The 18,490-nt window shown below is 48.6% G+C and overlaps 1 protein-coding gene across 1 annotated transcript; it reads left to right on the top strand.

The window, feature by feature from the left end:
- The first annotated feature begins 1,060 nt into the window (after positions 1-1,060).
- Positions 1,061-18,073, top strand: LOC138097941 (butyrophilin-like protein 1). Its single transcript, XM_068994163.1, has 11 exons — positions 1,061-1,101; positions 3,744-3,838; positions 5,766-6,173; positions 10,077-10,358; positions 10,475-10,675; positions 10,953-10,973; positions 11,068-11,094; positions 12,158-12,184; positions 17,289-17,315; positions 17,761-17,934; positions 18,054-18,073. The coding sequence occupies exons 1-11, from the start codon at positions 1,061-1,063 to the stop codon at positions 18,071-18,073; spliced, it is 1,323 nt and encodes a 440-aa protein (XP_068850264.1).
- Positions 18,074-18,490: the final 417 nt, after the last annotated feature.

The raw sequence follows: 18,490 nt of genomic DNA, 5'->3' as shown, positions 1-18,490 counted from the left end.
ACACTGGGCAGGCTGGAGGGAGCACTGTGCTTGTGTGTGCTTAGCCGCTCAGTTGTGACTGACTCTGTGACCCCATGGGCTGTGGCCTGCCAGGCTCCTCTGTCCATGGGATTCTCGAGGCAAGAATACTGCAGTGCGTTGCCATGCTCTCCTTCAGGGGATCTGAACATCCTGACTCCCACCCTGCAGGCAGACTCTTTACGGTCTGGGTTACCAGGGAAGCGCTGAGGGAGCATTCGTGGTGGTTGAACCTGGTGTTGCCAATCCATGGCTGCAACTAGTGAAGTCTTTATGTCTGGGGTAGACAGGAAAGCTGGAGAGGGCAGTGGCGCCCCACTCCAGCACTCTTGCCTGGAAAATCCCATGGACAGAGGAGCCTGGTAGGCTGCAGCCCACGGGGTTGTGAAGAGTCAGACACGACTGAGTGACTTCACTTTCACTTTTCACTTTCAGGCATTGGAGAAGGAAATGGCAACCCACTCCAGCGTTCTTGACTGAAGAATCCCAGGGATGGCAGAGCCTGGTGGGCTGCCGTTGGTGGGGTTGCACAGAGTCGGCCACGACTTAAGTGACTTAGCAGCAGCAGCAGCAGACAGGAAAGCAGAGATGGGCAGATGGTGGGGCTGTTGTGGCCTTCCAGAGGCTGACTCCATTAGTTCAGAGTTAGCAGTCTTCCTGTTTCTCTGTGGACTAGAGTGTTCTGTGAAATTGGATGAGGTTTAGTAGCCCATGTGCTAATGAAGAGACTCCTGCCAGTCAGCTCAACCAATGTTTATGGAGTGTTTCCTATCTGCCGGGAAAGAGTGCCTCCTCTCCTGGATTCCCTCGACATTCCTCAGGTGAACACAGGTCAGGGCTGTGGAGGAGACAGGGTGCCACCCAAACCGCAAAAGGCTTGTGTATGGATCTCATAATTGGGATCAGGAGGTCAGCAAAGCGTGCCTTGAGCAAGGTCATTTGAGGTGAGAGCTGTACAGTGGACCGTGATGAATGTGGGGGAGGAGAAGGATCATCCAGTGGCTGATGAGACCAGTAAGGGGGCAGCTGGGAGAAGCACGGCATGAGGTCAGACAGGAAGCTGGAGGCCTCGGAGCCGCGGAGGTGAGGTTGAAGCAGAGGGGTCCCTTGAAGGGTGAGGCATAAAGTTGACATAAACTGACCTGTGAGTGTCATGACATTGGAAGGAAAATAACCTGGAGGGAGTGAGGCCGGAGGTGGGTCGGGAGACCCATGAAGAAAACTCTGTGTCAGCAGAGAAATGAGAGTATGTAATGGCTGTTAGCATGAATTTGTGAAAATCTTGAATGTGTTGGAAGCACATTTCATGGGAGAGTGGGATGTGAAAGATGCCGTTCAAGTTTCCGGCAGAGGAAACTGGGTGAACACAGGTGTCCTTCACTAGATAAGGAAAGTTCAGGGAGGGATGAGCTGGAGAGGAAGAGGCAGTCCCATTGGTTCTTTTTTGGAGACCACAGAATCAGGCCTTTCCTGGTGTTCACTGGGCCTGGCAGAAAAGGGGTCTGAATGGCTGTGCCCAGGCCATGGGTGATACACAATCTTAACAAGCCTTAGGGCACTGTCCATTCAGCCAAGATTCTGAATTTGGTCCTGGAAACGTGTGAAGCCTGGGGGTTAGCCCCTGGGGGGCCAGGTTGGGGGAGTTCCTGGGTCATCTGCTGGGGAAGAAAAGGAAGCAGCCACGCTGGGGGCTGTGCCTTGTGTACTTTCTAGCCGACATGGAGTCAGGCGGGGGTAGGTGTTATTCTACGCAGGCTGTGTGCTGCGTACAGTCCCCACTTCCGCGGTTAGAATGCTGCCATCCTGGAGTATGTCTTCTCAGGTGACAAATTAGTAAAGAATCTGCCTGCCAATGCAGGAGACCCAAGTGATGTGGGTTTGATTGCATGGTTGGGAAGATCTCCTGGTGCAGGAAATGGCACTCATTCCAGTATTCTTGCCTGGAAAATTCCAGGCTGGACAGAAGAGCCTGACAGGCTCAGTCCATGGGATCACAAAGAGTGAAACACAACTGAGGGAGTGAGCAAACGTGCACAGCCTGGAGCGGAGCGCTTGTCGAGAACGGTTATCGAGTCTGTGTGTCTCTGTGTCCCCCTCAGGGTTCTTCAGCTTTACTTGAATCCACTCTCTTGTTGCTGCTCCGATCGTGCTGTTTCCTTCTTGTTAACCGGGTGACTGTCCAGAGGGCAGGGCAGAGTCTCTGCTGGGACTGCTTTTTCCAGGTTTCACTTTCCAATAGTGAAGGAACCAGAGAAGGGCGGACTGAGCTGACCGGGATCGTTTCCGAGGGTCCGAGGGTCCCACGGTCTGGTCTCTGCAGACACCCCTGGGCCGGGCTCTGCTGCTTCTCCACTCTCCTGGGACCACCTGCCCCCAGACACGAGGAGCTCAGACTTGGATCTGGACCAGGATTGGGGCTCTGAGTGACTAACTTCAGCTGCGAATTCTGAGGGCAGATTTGGGGTCTGCCAGGGTCCCTGAACCTTCTCATGCTGCTGAGCTTAGAGACACTCCTAAAGTCCCGGCCTTTCAGAGCAGGTAAGTGGGTTTTGAAGACACTGTGGGCAAGAAGAGCAGGCAGGGAGCAGCAAGGTTGAGGAGGAGGCTGAGCAGGTGGCGGGGCTGGGGGCAGGGTGGGTGGTGCTGGATGGTGGAGGGGCTCTAGGGAGACCCAGGACCACCATAGTGAGGGGTGTGCCTTCACTCATTTGCTTCAGTGTTACTGCTATAGCACTTACTAGTAATAGGTTGTTTTCTAATTCCATGTAGTGACTATAAATATAAATTCATGTGATTCTCATGAAAACCTTGAGATGGAAATGCCGTTAATATCTTCATTTTGCAGAAGAGGAATAACACGAAGATGGTTGAGAAACTTGGCAGACAGGGGCCCAGTCTTGGGTGGAGGACTCAGCGCTTAGCCCCTAGTATCTGTCCTTCCCAGGACCCTAAGCTACCTCCTCCCCTGCCTCAAACATTCAGTGTTTTGAGGTCTCTTCTCTGACGAGGACTCATTTTTTCTCTTTGGGTGCTCTGTTTCCACTGGGATCTCCAACCTCAATGCAGAAATCTTCTTTAAATTCAGTGTGGATGAGGATTAAGCTGTCTGTGGGGACTGACTGGGCACCTGGATACGGGCCTTGTCCTTGGTCCCTGCAGGAAAGGGCTGGGTGGGGTTGAAATGCAGGTGAACTAACCCAGCAGCGGAGGCAGCACACAGTGCCTCTGAAGGACCCACAGTCCCCTTGAGGAGGGTGTTTGTGGGGCCCCAAGTGGGAGCTGGCCTGTACTTCACATTGAGGAGCTGAACCTGGGTCTCTGTCCCTAACTGGTAGACAGGAGTTGCTGGTGGTTGTGAATAATGGGGAGATGCAGGATGGTCCCAGCTCAGGGCCCCCGGTGCTGGGAAAGGAAGCACCTGGTGTTCTGGGCAGAGTGGGCTGGGCTGCAGGTGTCATTGGGGTGGGAAGGGAAGGAGGGCGTTTTTCCCAAGCAAACCTTGTGGTTGTTTAGCCCCACAGAGGCTTCCACGGGGCTGGGAGGAGCCCAGGCTCAGTGCTTTCTGGGTGTCAGAGTTGTGGGGAGCCCAGGACCTCATCAGCCCAGGGATCCAGTGGCGGGCTCTGCTCCTGCAGGACTGTTTCTGGCCCTGAGCCCTCCTCCCCACCGGGGTCCCTGAGCTCTGGGCCAGCCCTGGGTCTGCCTCCTGCCCTGTGTCTCCCCAGCGCTGAGGAGATGGAGGACTTCTCCCGCGGCTCTGGGCTCTGCCACCTCATCTCTCTGCTCCTCTTCACACAGCTGCCCACTGGGAGTTTCGCACGTGAGTATACCCCACCCCTCTCCCTGTGTGGATTCCTGGGAGCTGGGTTGGTTCTCTCCATCAGGAGTGGGTTGCTGTTTCAAAAGTCTCTTCTCTAGAAAAATTATGATACTCCCCATACCAGTAATTGCCATTCAGTTTTTGAGAGTCTTTAAGCCTGGTAGCTCAGACGGTAAAGCGTCTGCTTATAATGTGGGAGATCTGGGTTCGATCCCTGGGTTGGGAAGATCCTCTGGAGAAGGAAATGGCAACTCACTCCAGTACTCTTGCTGGGGAAAATCCCATGGACAGTGGAGTATGGTAGGCTACAGTCCATGGGGTCGCAAAGAGTCAGACATGACTGAGCGACTTCACTAAGCCTCAGTAAAGACTATAAGCCTTATAAGTCTTTAAGCCTCAAGGCATATCAAAATGCCTTGATAGCTATCCAATGAGGTGTTTATCATGTTTTAAAAATTCAACTATGGCATATATGACAATATCTTTCACCTCATTTTTTTGTGTAGTATCTTTATTTTACATAACACATTCATTAATTAATTCTTTCCATTTCTCATATATTTACAGAGTATTGAACATGTGGTAGGTGCTTTTTATGAACAAACCAGGCAGATTCGTGTCTTTGTAAAACCTTACAATGTAGCAGGGAACCATGAACAATAAATGCATGAAAGCAGTGTAATGAATAGTTTTTTTATAAGCAATGAGAGGAGAAGCAGTGAAGCAGCATGGGGTAGAGGGCAGTCAGGCATGTGGAGGTGGGAAGTGGGCAGCAGTATTCAGAGAGGTGTTCAGTGGGACAGTGAGATAAGAATAAAACCTGGAGGAGGGGGTGAGCCTGTGAGGGTTCCAGTGGAAGCATGGCTTCTGCAAGAGAGAACAGCCAGTGCAAAGCTGCCTGTGGGCCTGGATTGTTCAAGGGACTGTGGAGGCAAGTCTTGGCTAGAGCAAAGTGAAGGAGAGGGCGAGAAGTAGGAGCTTGGGTCCAGAAGCCCTGGGTGTCATCCCCATCAGGCCTTTGGTCCACTGAAGAGACTGAGGAGAGTCGGCAAAGCTTTGGGTAGAGTGGGGACGTGGTTTACAGGCGGAAAGAGCTGCAGACTTGGGAGTGAGGAGAGGAGACCCAGGGAGGCCAGTGTACTGCCGCCCTCCAGGTGAGAGACCAAGGTGACTCAGATCAACTCTGAGCAGCTCAGGAGCTGAGGAGTCATTCTCTGTAGATCCAGCAGGGCTGTCCTGCACAAGGGTCAGGTTGTGGCCCATCCTCCAGGCCTCAGAAGGCCAAGGGCTCTGAGGAGATGTCAGTGGGGGTGAAAATGGGCACTTGTGGGTGAAAAAAGTGAAGGTAGGTTTTTAATGGAAACAGTATTTGTGTCTAGTTTTTAGTGCACATTTGAGCTGGGGAGAAAGTCATGAACAGAGATAAATTTAGCTCTGGAATAGAATAGTGTGGCTATACTAGGATGTGACTGAATGATCAAGGAGTTTTGGCCTTGACCACAGGTATTCTGTTTGGTCAGGGTTCAGTCCTGCCCAAGAAGGGCAGGATAGAGCCGTGCTTCTCAAAGTGAGGCCCCTGGAACATCAGTACCAGCATCTTGGAATAGTTTAGAAATGCACATCCTTGGGCCCACCCAAGACCTTACTGAATCTCTGAGGGTGTTGGCCACCACTGCGGTTTTATAAGCCCTCTTGCTGATTTTGCTGCATGCTGAAGGTGGAAACCATTGAGCTAGAATTTTCCATGGAAGGGTGTGAAGACAGCAATACAGATGGATGAGGGACTGTCTTTGACATCTTTTCTGGGTCACAAAATTATCATCAGTCTAGCTCAAATTTAGAATCATCACAGCTCAACCTATCAGGTCAGGGTTCATCCCACCCGACACCTGTCCCCAGCCTGCCCGGGGCTTTCCATCACACTGAGCGTGTGTTCCATGCTCCCTCTGTGTCTCCTCCTCTCTCACTCCTGTGTCTGTGTCCACAGAGGGGTTCACCGTGATCGCTCCCCCAGACCCCATTGTGGCAGTGCTGGGCGGGGAAGTCCAGCTACCCTGTCGTGTATCTCCAGCCATGAGTGCCGAAGACATGGAGCTGAGGTGGTTCCGCTCCAAGTTTTCAGAAGCCGTGTTCATCTATCAAGACCGACTCGAACAGAAAGAGGAGCAGATGGTTCCTTATGCAGGGCGGACCTCGCTGGTGAGGGACCTCCTCAATCAGGGAGAAGCTGCCGTGCGTATCCAGAATGTCCATGTTTATGATGATGGACTGTACACCTGCTTCTTCAAAAAGGGAGGCTTCTACGAAGAGGCCAATTTGGAGCTGAAGGTGGCAGGTTGGTGACTTATTTTTGATCCTGGAGTATTGGAGTTGGGAGGAACTTCAGGGATAATGGCAATCAATCCCTCATTTTATAGATATGGAACAGGAGGCTCATCCACTCATTCCATTTTTTGGTACAAACATATTGAAACCCTACTCTATGTCACATCCTGTTCTGGGCACCTGGGATGCATCAGTGAACCAAACAATGTTCCCTGTTCTGTGGAGTTTATATTCTAGAGGCAGTACATAAATACTTTGACAAATAGGTTATAGAGGAAATTAGGAGGTGGTAAGTATTCATACTTATGATAAAAGGGCAAATATAACAGTGGAAGGGGACCAGGATGGGGTAGGGTGGGCTTGTGTTATGTGGGGCTTCGGGTTGGGATTTTCTGACAATTTGAGCAGAGGCTCAAAGGAAGTAGGGATTTAGCCATGTAGATATCTGTGGGACCAGAGTTCCCAGCAGAGGAAACACCTGGTGTGAAACCCTGAGGCAGGAGTGTGGCTGGAGGAGTGTGACTGGAGGAGGAGTGGCTGGAGCAGGAAGCCCTTGTGGTTGATAAGATGAGTAAATGGAGGGTTGTAAGAGATGACAACAATTGAATAAAGATATGTTCTTGGCACGGGGTGCACAGATAAAGGATTGATTAATGCTCTCTCTGGTGGTCAGGAGAATTTTGCAGGTAATGTACACTGAAAGGGGCCCCTGAGTTCATTAGATCAGGCTGCAAAGAGCCCTTGAGGTTGATGCACTGGAATATGAGAAGTCAGGGGAGAGGAGAAGAAAGAAGAGAAAGAGAGAAGAGAGGAGATAGAGTGTGGTGATTGCAGTTGCTAGCAGTTAACCAGAGTCCTTGGTGCTGCAGTGTGTGGTCCCTGAGGGGCACAGACAGTGGAAGCTGGGGGGAAGAGGAGAGGAATTTGACGGGCCAGGTAGATGCTAGGTTGTAGAAGACTTTGCATGCTGTGCTATGGATGTTGATGCACCACTGAGGAAATTTTCAACAGGGCAGTTCCTGGGAGATTTCTTTGGTCAGCTGTGAATGAAAGATGAGCCAGGCTGAAGGCATGGATGTAGTTACGAGGTCCACAGGCTGACCCCCAGAAGAGGCAATGGGATCACATAGAGAGACGAGGGAATCAGACATCTGTGATGTTTAGAAAGTAGAGCAAGCTGATTGAGTGTATTTGTGGACAGAGTTTGGGGGGAAGAGGAGACTGCAGAAACTCTGAGGGTTTTGCATTGGCTGTTTGTTGTTTAGTGGTAAGAATATTGAAAATTATGTGTGTTGATTGAAGAAAAACACACAACTTAAGAACTGTGAGCTGTGTTTTATTCAGGGTCTTACTGAGGGGTATATAATCCAGGAAATAGCTTCTCAGTAGCTCTGAGAACCTGCTCCAATGAGGCAGGGGGAGAAGCCAGTTTATACAGGATTTTGGCTAGGGAACAAGTGCAGTCAAGCATGCTTAGTATGCTAAGTGGCTTCAGTCGTGTCCAACTCTGTGACCCCATGAACTTGTAGCCCACCAGACTCCTCTGGCCATGGGATTCTCCAGGTAAGAATACTGGAGTGGGCTGCCATTGCCTCCTCCAGGGGATCTTCCCAGCCCAGGGATCGAACCCATGTCTCCTGTTGCTCCTGCATTGTAGGTAGATTCTTTACTGCTGAGCCACTGGGGAAGCCCAGAAGTCAAGCATACACTTTGGTAAAATGTTACTGTTTGTTGCAAGGATCAGATATCTCAGTTAATAATATTAGCACTTTTCTAGGAAGATGCGGAGAAGGCAATGGCACCCCACTCCAGTACTCTTGCCTGGAAAATCCCATGGACGGAGGAGCCTGGTAGGCTGCAGTCCATGGGGTCTCGAAGAGTCGGACATGACTGAGCGACTTCTCTTACACTTTTCACTTTCATGCACTGGAGAAGGACATGGCAACCCACTCCAGTGTTCTTGCCTGGAGAATCCCAGGGACGGCGGAGCCTGGTGGGCTGCTGTCTATGGGGTCGCACAGAGTCGGCCACGACTGAAGCGACTTAGCAGCAGCAGCAGCAGCAGGAAGATGCAAGAATCTAGGTTCACTAAATATTTTTTTCCTGAGATATCTCTAAGTATCTAAGGGGCCTGTTTTTCCAAAGCACAGAGTGCCTTACCCTATTTTCACCCCGAATTCCTTTCAGAGTGTACTGTCAGTGAGTGATTGAGAGGTTAATGACTTGAATCTTGTAGAACTGGATGCTGGGCAAGATTCTTTGCTTTATGTATGTTAGTTATCTATTGTCAAGATAATGCTGTGTAATAAACAGTCACAAAGATCACAGTGGCATATAACAGTAACCATTTATTTAATTCAGGCATGAAGGGAGTGCAGCTAGTTTGGGCTGTATTTGATTAATCTTATCTGGGTTTATTCATACCTCTTTGGCCATGTCGGCTACAAAACAAAAAAAAATCTCCCAACCCAGAAATCATCTTCACAGTTAGTGGAGAAAGAACACAGTTTTATTACTGAATGGGCATTCAACCAGTATGTGATAGACATCACAGGCAATCGACTAAGAGATTGTAAAGACAGAAAGATATCTCCCCCCTTTTATAAAGCCAAGCAGATACAATCCATTACATACTTGTTTTTAAGAAGAACAATAACTATTCCTCATGTCGGAGGACTTGACAGCACCATCTGTCACACAGTTCACTCTAAATTTTCCTGGCAATTGAGCTGACCATCCATGTTAGCTAATTGGTTTAAGCCAGAGGAAAAACAAATTCTTATGTGTTTATGACAGGAGGTATTTTTACACCTTGTAACTTGGTGATGGCTGAAGTTGGGCTCCTACCCTCCCACAGGGAAGGGGAAAGTGGGGTGCTGTTTCCCTTGAACTTTATATATACGGATGGCTCCTAGGTCCTAGTGAAAGACATTCCTGGGTCAAAATTCTTATGTAGTTCTCAAAAAGGATTTATATACATTTAAAACTGGGGAGAAAATACCTACAATTACAGGTTTTCTCAAGTAAATATTCTAAGAAAAACAAGGGAAGGGGAATCTCTGCCCTTATTTTCAACAGGGAGAATGAGCCTGTTATTTTTAATTCGTGTTTGTCATTACAGTCAGCTGAGGAGGTCACATAAGAACCTTTGCTGGGTCTGTTCATGTGGATTTGTTCAACTGGCTATTGATTGATCTAGGAAAGTCTCAGCAGGAAAGGCTGTACTAGAGCAAACACGTCCTCCCCCTGGTGGAGAGCAGCCCAACAACACAAGGACTTTACAACCTAGTCATGTGACCTGATCTCTTAGTGGCTAGTTGAGTCACAGGACTGGCCCCGAGGCAGAGTGTGGAGGCACCAAAAACTCGCAGACAGGGAGCTGGATATAAAGGGGAGTGAAGAGTTGGCAATATTTTTATACAGAATCCATCACAGATGGGGCCAAACCACATATTCAGTTCTAGAATCATGAGTTGGAAGTATATGTGAGGAATCTGGGTAGAGGTAAACCTGTGGATAAGAGGAAGGGATGTTCAGGACATAGAGTTGTTAGATGACTTAATTTTGGTGGTGATTTACAAAGATAGGCAGTGGGTGTGGAAGCAGATGCCCTGGGAGAGTGTGAGGTGAGGAGAGTCCAGGATAAGGGTGGACCTGGGACCACATTCCTCCCCCTGTTCACACGGCATCAGCCTTTCCACCTGCACGACTGGGGAGAAGGGGCCCAGCCCTCTGAAACCCTGGGGGTCCCCATGCTCTTTCCTTCTGTTCACCGAGGCAAGGCCGCCTCCTTTTTCCCTGTGGGACCAGGCTGCCCCCAGAGCCCCCAGAATGCCAAGTGCAGGGCGCCCCCTGGAGCTGTGCACACGTAGGCACTGCTGGGTCCCTGGGCTCTGCATCTTGCCTCCCGCAGGTGTGGGCTCTGCCCCTCAGGTGCGCATCACAGGGCCTGAGGAAGATGGGGTCCGCGTGGTGTGCACGGCCTCGGGGTGGTTCCCGAAGCCTCAGGTGCAGTGGAGAGACGTCAGCGGAGAGAAGTTCCTGGCGTTCTCCGAGGCCCACACCCAGGATGCTGAAGGGCTGTTCAGTGTGGAGGCAGCGCTGGTGGTGCGAGACAGCTCTGTGGGGAATGTGACCTGCTCCATCCTCAACCCTGTCCTGGGCCAGGAGAAGGCCATGGCCATTTTCATCCCAGGTCAGATGGGCTCCTGGCTTCCAGCAGGGCTGGAGGAGGGGGCCGGGTGCTCCTGGGTGTTCCAGGCTGGGCTGTCCTGGGTGGGAGCCCTGACGGGGTGTCTGGCTGGGCTGCAGAGCCCTTCTTCCCCCAGGCCTCTCCCTGGAAGGTGGCTTTCTCGGTGAGCCTGACTGTGCTGGTGATCTTGCTCCTTGGGGCTGGGTGTTACACCAAGAGAGAACATTCCACAAAGGTTCAGGAGATGCGAGAAAAGGAGACTCTGTGCCAGACTAGAGAGCAGGACCGTCAGACAAAGGAGGAAGTGCTGAAGGACGCAGGTAAGGCAGGACAGGGGTCAAGGCTGGTGAATGTGGCAGCTGGTGCTGAGAGGGAGGAACTGACCACAGGGCCTGAGTCCAGGGCTCTGGGGAAATCTCAGTCCAGAGCAGGTGGCTGGGGAGAACTGGGTGGACAGCTGGAGCCTTGGAGGCTCCGATGGGTCTGTAGTTGGAACGTCTTCTTCAGAGGTTACAAACAGAGAGGTGGTATTTGTGGATTATTTTTTTTAGGGAGTAGAGTTCATGGTTTGTTTTTTTTTTTTTTACTCTCTTTCAGCTAAACTTCAGGAAGAACTTGGTAAGTTCTGCTTTTCCTCTTAAGCTCTCTGCATCCCCTTCATAGGAGACAGTCTGGTTCTTAGCTCACCTATTTCCTGTGTGTTGCCTTTCAGAGAGGAGGAAATCCGCTTATCTGGCTGGTGAGTGACTCTCCAGGTGTCCTTGGGTTTCCTGTCCTACCTGTGCCAAGGCATCCCTCTCTTCCATTCTGTCTAGGCATAGAAATGTGGACCTGCTTCCCTGGGACAGAAGTGGAAGCTTCTAGGAGGCAGAATCCATGCATGGGCTCTCCCAGATCTGGACTGCTGGTTCCCACCCATTTCTTGGGATCCTGGGTGTAATGATGACCCCAGAGTCTATCATGCACCCTGGGTCTTATTCCAACCCCGACTGACCCACCGTATTAATAGTTTACTATCCTTCTGTGCATCTTGTTTTCAGTCAGTACCCAGAAGCAAAAGTCATGTGCAGTGAGATTTCATTAAAGGAGCTATACAAATAACCAGCTTGATTAAGTTTAGGAGTTTGACCTCCTATCTCCATCCCAAAACACTGTCCAAGGAGTCCATTCCCTCCAGTTTCTTTGGGTGATGATCAAAAAGTTATGGGGCAGAACTGAAATGACCATGTACAGAATAGCCATGGAATGAACTGTCAGTACCCCTGAATAGTGTTTATCTCTAGCAATATTTCATCTGAGAAAGATTAGCCACTTTTACACAGAGCTCATCTCACTTCTTAAAGTAGTTCCCATATCAAGTTATTTCGCAAATTTATTTTTTCCAGGAAAAAAACTGAATATAATAATGCTTTCTTAAAATTATATAATAATTTCTATTTTACTCCTTAAAATATTTTCACACATAGTAGAATTTTTGACCCTTAGTAGCAAAAGTGAATGTAGATAGAATAAAAATTTTTGAGGGTTTTGAGGCAAGAACAGCTAAGTGACTTGCTAAACATCACACGCAGCAGTGGGACAGTGGTGGAAGTCAGTCCAGAGTGCCGCAGGCTTCTGACTTGTGCTCCAGGGGATTCCCCACCACACCGCTCTCTGCACATGGCTGGAGGTCACCTCCTTTCCAGCCGCTCCCCCACTGTGCTTAGTCTCACCTGCAGAGCAGAGGGGAGGCAAGGGCCAATAGTTTCACACTGAGCAGGTTTCTTCTGGCTGAGGTCTCACCAGAGTGTGTTCCCTTTCAGCCTGGAGGAAGGCCCAGCTGTATGCAGGTAAGTGGCGCTGAGTTCCTGTGGCCTCCTCTCCCCAACCTAGACTCTGCCCCCTTCTCCATGAGAGGACCCCACAGCAGGGTGGGGTAGGTGTCCTTGGTCTTCTTGTCACCTTCGTAGCCTCCACCTGGAGACTGCAGGGACTCCTCGGAACACAGATGTGCCTCCATCCTGCCCGTGCTCTGCTGCAGGCACTGTCAGGGTTAGCAGCACCCTCCCCAAACACCTGGTGCAACTGGGACTTCTTTTTGTGAAAGTGACATTGGAGGGGTCAGTGGTGAGGAGAGACGGCAGCAGGGAACGACTGTGTGGATCAGGAATTGCTCATCTCTGGAAGATTTCAGAAGTCATGCTTGCCTACTCAGGACTCAGTTCTTCTTATGGGGGCTCTTGGTTCCTGATCTGTCTTGCTTCAAAATTCCTTCCCTTTTTGGCTCTAGTTTTGTTTTTCCTATTTTCTCTTGGTCCTCTGAGATACTGATCCTCTCTCTACCTCCTCAGGCTCTGACTCTGTGTCCAGGCTGGGTTTCATCCTCCAAGCCTCTTGGTTGCTGAGGAATTAGTTGCTGTAGAGCAGGTGTTCTGAATCTGGGGTCCAAAAACCATGGGGTGTTTCTGGGCTCCTTGGGTAAGGGTCTACGGATGTTCTTAAGTTCTACTCAAAATCTTGTGTTTATGTTTGTGTGACAGGGACAAGAATGTAACAACCACGATCTTCCTTTTCAGAGAATTCTGTATTTGCTGATGGGTTCATTTTGGTTGGGTATATTAGGGGCCATGGACCAAGACTGGGAAAGAAGAAATGCAGAGGAGACAAAATCATTTCACAGAGAAATGGTGGGAAACAAATCAGGGATGACAAGACCAGAAGGAGGAAGAGAGGAGGAGATGAGGAGGAAGTGCCATGTCTGAGATTTGTCTTGTAGAGATGGAGTGTCTTGTAGTGGTGGAAGAGAGACCACAAGTCATAGCCGTTGTGGTTTGTTGGGGAGCACACAGACGGTGTGCAAGTTATTTAGGTGCATGAAGTGTGATCGAACCCATCTTGCAAAAATGGGCTCGATAAAGGACAGAAATGGTATGGACCTAACAGAAGCAGAAGATATTAAGAAGAGGTGGCAAGAATACACAGAAGAACTGTACAAAAAAGATCTACACGACCCGGATAATCACGATGGTGTGATCACTCATCTAGAGCCAGACATCCTGGAATGTGAAGTCAAGTGGGCCTTAGAAAGCATCACTATGAACAAAGCTAGTGGAGGGGATGGAATTCCAGTTGAGCTATTTCAAATCCTGGAAGATGATGCTGTGAAACTGCTACACTCAATATGCCAGCAAATTTGGAAAACTCAGCAGTGGCCACAGGACTGGAAAAGGTCAGTTTTCATTCCAATCCCAAAGAAAGGCAATGCAAAAGAATGCTCAGACTACTGCACAATTGCATTCATCTCACATGCTAGTAAAGTAATGCTCCAAATTCTCCAAGCCAGGCTTCAGCAATACATGAACTGTGAAATTCCTGATGTTCAGGCTGGTTTTAGAAAAGGCAGAGGAACCAGAGATCAAATTGCCAACATCTGCTGGATCATGGAAAAAGCAAGAGAGTTCCAGAAAAACATCTATTTCTGCTTTATTGACTATGCCAAAGCCTTTGACTGTGTGGATCACAACAAACTGGAAAATTCTTCAAGAGATGGGAATACCAGACCACCTGACCTGCCTCTTGAGAAATCTGTATGCAGGTCAGGAAGCAACAGTTAGATCTGGACATGGAACAACAGCCTGGTTCCAAATAGGAAAAGGAGTACGTCAAGGCTGTATATTGTCACCCTGCTTATTTAACTTCTATGCAGAGTACATCATGAGAAACGCTGGACTGGAAGAAACACAAACTGGAATCAAGATTGCCAGGAGAAATATCAATAACCTCAGATATGCAGATGACACCACCCTTATGGCAGAAAGTGAAGAGGAACTAAAAAGCCTCTTGATGAAAGTGAAAGAGGAGAGTGAAAAAGTTGGCTTAAAGCTCAACATTCAGAAAATGAAGATCATGGCATCTGGTCCCATCACTTCATGGGCAATAGATGGGGAAACAGTGGAAAGAGTGTCAGACTTTATTTTTTTGGGCTCCAAAATCACTGCAGATGGTGATTGCAGCCATGAAATTAAAAGACACTTACTCCTTGGAGGAAAAGTTATGACCAACCTAGATAGCATATTCAAAAGCAGAGACATTGCTTTGCCATCTAAGGTCCATCTAGTCAAGGCTATGGTTTTTCCAGTGGTCATGTATGGATGTGAGAGTTGGACTGTGAAGAGTGCTGAGCACTGAAGAATTGATGCTTTTGAACTGTGGTGTTGGAGAAGACTCTTGAGAGTCCCTTGGACTGCAAGGAGATCCAACCAGTCCATTCTGAAGGAGATCAGCCCTGGGATTTCTTTGGAAGGAATGATGCTAAAGCTGAAACTCCAGTACTTTGGCCACCTCATGTGAAGAGTTGACTCATTGGAAAAGACTCTGATGCTGGGAGGGATTGGGGGCAGGAGGAGAAGGGGACAACAGAGGATGAGATGGCTGGATGGCATCATGGACTCGATGGATGTGAGTCTGAGTGAACTCCAGGAGTTGGTGATGGACAGGGAGGCCTGGCGTGCTGCGATTCATGGGGTCGCAAAGAGTCGGACACAACTGAGCGACTGAACTGAACTGAAAGTGTGATCAACTCCTTGATATCTCTTAAGAAATTTCAATAAAGGCATATTTGTTTTTAAGCCATTTTAAGGTAACCATGTCGGAGAAGTCAATGGCACCCCACTCCAGTACTCTTGCCTGGAAAATCCCATGGACGGAGGAGCCTGGTGGGCTGCAGTCCATGGGGTTGCGAAGAGTTGGACACAACTGAGCGACTTCCCTTTCACTTTTCACTTTCATGCAATGGCAACCCACTCCAGTGTTCTTCCCTGGAGAATCCCAGGGACAGGGGAGCCTGGTGGGCTGCTGTCTATGGGGTCACACAGAGTTGTACATGACTGAAGTGACTTAGCTGCAGTAACAAAGTAACCATGTAATTCAGTCTGCCTCTGATATTGAGACCATCTCAACCTTCCTGTAGTGGTTAGGGCAGGAGTGTGGTATGGGGCATCCTAATGTAATGTAAGGTTGTTCCGAGAACCCTTTAACTTTGATCTGTACCCTGTAAACCCATGCAGCATACCCTTTCCCTGATTGGAATGTTTCTGTTTACAGACAGGAATATAGATCGTGAGAGACAGAGAAGGGTAAGCCGAGGGTGAAAATGCCTGGGAGCCAGATGCGTGAGGATTTAGGGTCCCACCTGAGGGATTCTTACTGATTCACCCTGGGATTTATGTTAAATATGAGGATCAGATAGTTCTCCTTTACTATCTTTCCCTTACCTACTAGATTAAAAAGCATGTGTTTTAATACATACCTTGTGTAATCTTTTGTTTTGTAAGGATAAACCCCATTAAGCTAGAATCAGTTTTTATATTGACAAGTGTCAAGTGGGAGGTGGTCAAATGTCAGATTGCTTTTTATTCATAAAATTGGAAAAAACTGTATTAATGATTTGCTGTAGAAATTAAGTGAAGAATAGCATCACACTTGATACATGTGGAGTCTCACAATTAAATGCCAACTCTCTTTTTCCTTCCTCCCTCTTTTTCTTGTTATTAATCTCTATCATTTGTGGCATAGATAGCTAAGGATCAACTAGTGTCTTGGTGAAGAACAAATAAATTAGAGTTCATTTTTTTCTCAAAGGGTCACATGGGTTAGGCTGCTTTATGTGATCTTATTTCCATCAGGCAAATAAAAGGAATGTCAATTTCATCATGAACCTGTATTAAGTAGGAATGGTGTAATAACTTTATACCTCAAAATGGCTAAAAAAAAAAGAGCCATTTACTAATTTCCATAAATGTTCTAATCTTGTTCCTGATTCTCCACCCTGTTGGAGGCAACAGCTCTGTGCAGACATTTCAGCGTCTTATGACATATAGGGTTTGCTTTGCTTTGGTTGTTGAGCTTCCTTTCTTTTTTCCAAAAGCGAGTATGGAAGTTGGAAGGAATTATTTGGCTGTGGGCCAGTTGGGAAAGGGATCCTTATGTTCTTCTTTAGTCATATCAGGCCATTGCCCGGGGGACACTAGTCTGATCTGGTCCTTAAGATTCTTGGTTTGGAGCTGGCCGAGGATCAGCAGGTCTTGGCTAGGTATTTGGGTTATCGCCCCCTGACCCTTGGTCACATTGTAAGGGTCTTAATCGCATCTGTAAAGTTCCCTTTACCACAGTGTATTCACACAGTCCGAGGTTTAGAACATGGACATCTTTGGGGTCCTCTTGTTGTGGTTCTCCTGGAAGCTTACAACCTTTCTGGGCAGTTATAGGGGGAAGCAGACGACTAGGTCCAATGTTTTGGGTTTTCCTTCATAGGTAGAACTGTTCTTGTTCCACTAACCCTACAAAAAGCAGAAGAGAATTCATGAGTGTCTTTCCTCTCATTGCGTGTCTGTCTTTCTCACTTCAAACATCCCTCTCCTTTCCTTGAAATCTCTCCATTGTCTCCTAACTGAGCAAGATTTCTCTGATGCCGTATCCCAAATTCTCTTCACTAATGACTTATAGTCATTCTCTGAGTTTGGTTCAGCTAAGTTATATTCTACCACTGACTTGGAGGTAACCTGCATGCTCAATTCAATTAGCTCTTCATAATTGCTTAAGAACCTTGGAAATTTTGATCTCCCTAATTCTGTCTCCAGAAAACTTAGTTTTAAGGATGTCCGGCTAAGGACTGGAGAAAATGTTATTTTATAGTGAAGTTTGGGCAATTTGTTTAGATTGATATCAAGCCTCTTAACCCCTCAGTATTAAGATTTATGGCTTTGCCTTCATGGTAAGGTTGCAACATGATGGTTCTCTGTGTGTTTATGAAAAGAAATACATGCATCAGTTGAATATTTCCAAAACATTTTCCCCTATAACTCTCTCAAAAGTATGCTTCATGATACTAAGCACTGACCTTGATATGTACAGTCTCTACAAACCCCTGATATGAAACGTGTGTTTTCCTTGTAGATTGGCGGAAGGAAGAGTTCCAGGAATGTGAGTGACTTTGTATTTTTTTCTGGATTTTCCTACTGCTGTCCCTGTGGCCTCGCCTTCAGTTTTCAGTGGTGACACAGATGCTGTCACCATCAATAGTGTGGGGTGGGATGTGGTGGTGATAGTCACACACAGGTGGGGCTGATGACTTTGGCGGATATTGAACGCTAAATAGACATCCTTCAGCCCTTGGAGAGCAGGCTGGTCCTCAAGGGCTCTGTGACATATTGCACCCTGAAATCAGTCTCGTGGGTCCTATTCCTGCTTGGAGGCCCATAGACTTGAATCACAAGTACCTATTGTCAGGGTGCTTAGCCTTCCTTCCATGCAGCTGAGATTCTGGGTTGAGGGGTGGTTGAGTGTTCTTGGGGAGGGGAGGATCTTGACTGATAGATAACTTTCTCTGCAGGGCCTGCCACTCTGGATCCAGGATCTGCCCATTCAGACCTTGTCATCTCTCATGAAAAGACAAGTGTGACCTTGAAGGCCTCCTGTGTGAACGCTGTAGATAAATTCAGTGTACTGGGCTTTGAGGGCATCACATCAGGGCGCTGTTACTGGGAGGTGGAGATCAGGGATGGAGACCAAAGCGAGTGGGCCCTGGGGGTCTGTAGGGAAGGTGTGAACAGGAAAGGCTGGTACATGGAGTCCTCAGATAGAGGGTTCTGGGTTGTGGGGAGATATGAAAGAGGATATTGTGCCCTTACTGTACCTGAGACTCCGCTATCCCTCATGCAGGCTCCCCACCCCAGGCTTAGGGTGGGGGTGTTCCTGGACCACCAGGAAGGGGACGTCTCCTTCTACAACATGACTGATGGCTCCCACATTTTCTCCTTCCCTCAGGCTTCCTTCTCTGGGACCCTCTTTCCATACTTCATGATTAGGTTAGGAGACGTGTCCCTGACTGTCTACTCCAAGGTGGGAGGGTCTGAGGGGCTCCCTGTTGCCCTTAGCAATCCTTCTCTGGAGGAGTCTGTGAGCCTTCCAGGGGCGGGGTTCAGCTCAGGCTCTGGTGCTGATAGCCCTCCAGGGGCCGAGTCTCCATTGCTCCCTTGCAACCCTGAGGCTGTGTCCCCATAGGGCTGGTCACTCTCCTGGACCCTCACTGTGCCTCTTCCTGGAGCTGCAGACTCCCTGTGACAGAGGCCCCTGAGGGGCAGCCTGGATGGCTGAGG

This window comes from Capricornis sumatraensis, chromosome 22 (assembly GCF_032405125.1).
Source record: "Capricornis sumatraensis isolate serow.1 chromosome 22, serow.2, whole genome shotgun sequence".
Lineage (NCBI taxonomy): Eukaryota > Metazoa > Chordata > Mammalia > Artiodactyla > Bovidae > Capricornis > Capricornis sumatraensis.
The sequence above is the reverse complement of the archived record's forward strand: the minus strand, read 5'-3'. Positions and strand labels throughout refer to the sequence as shown.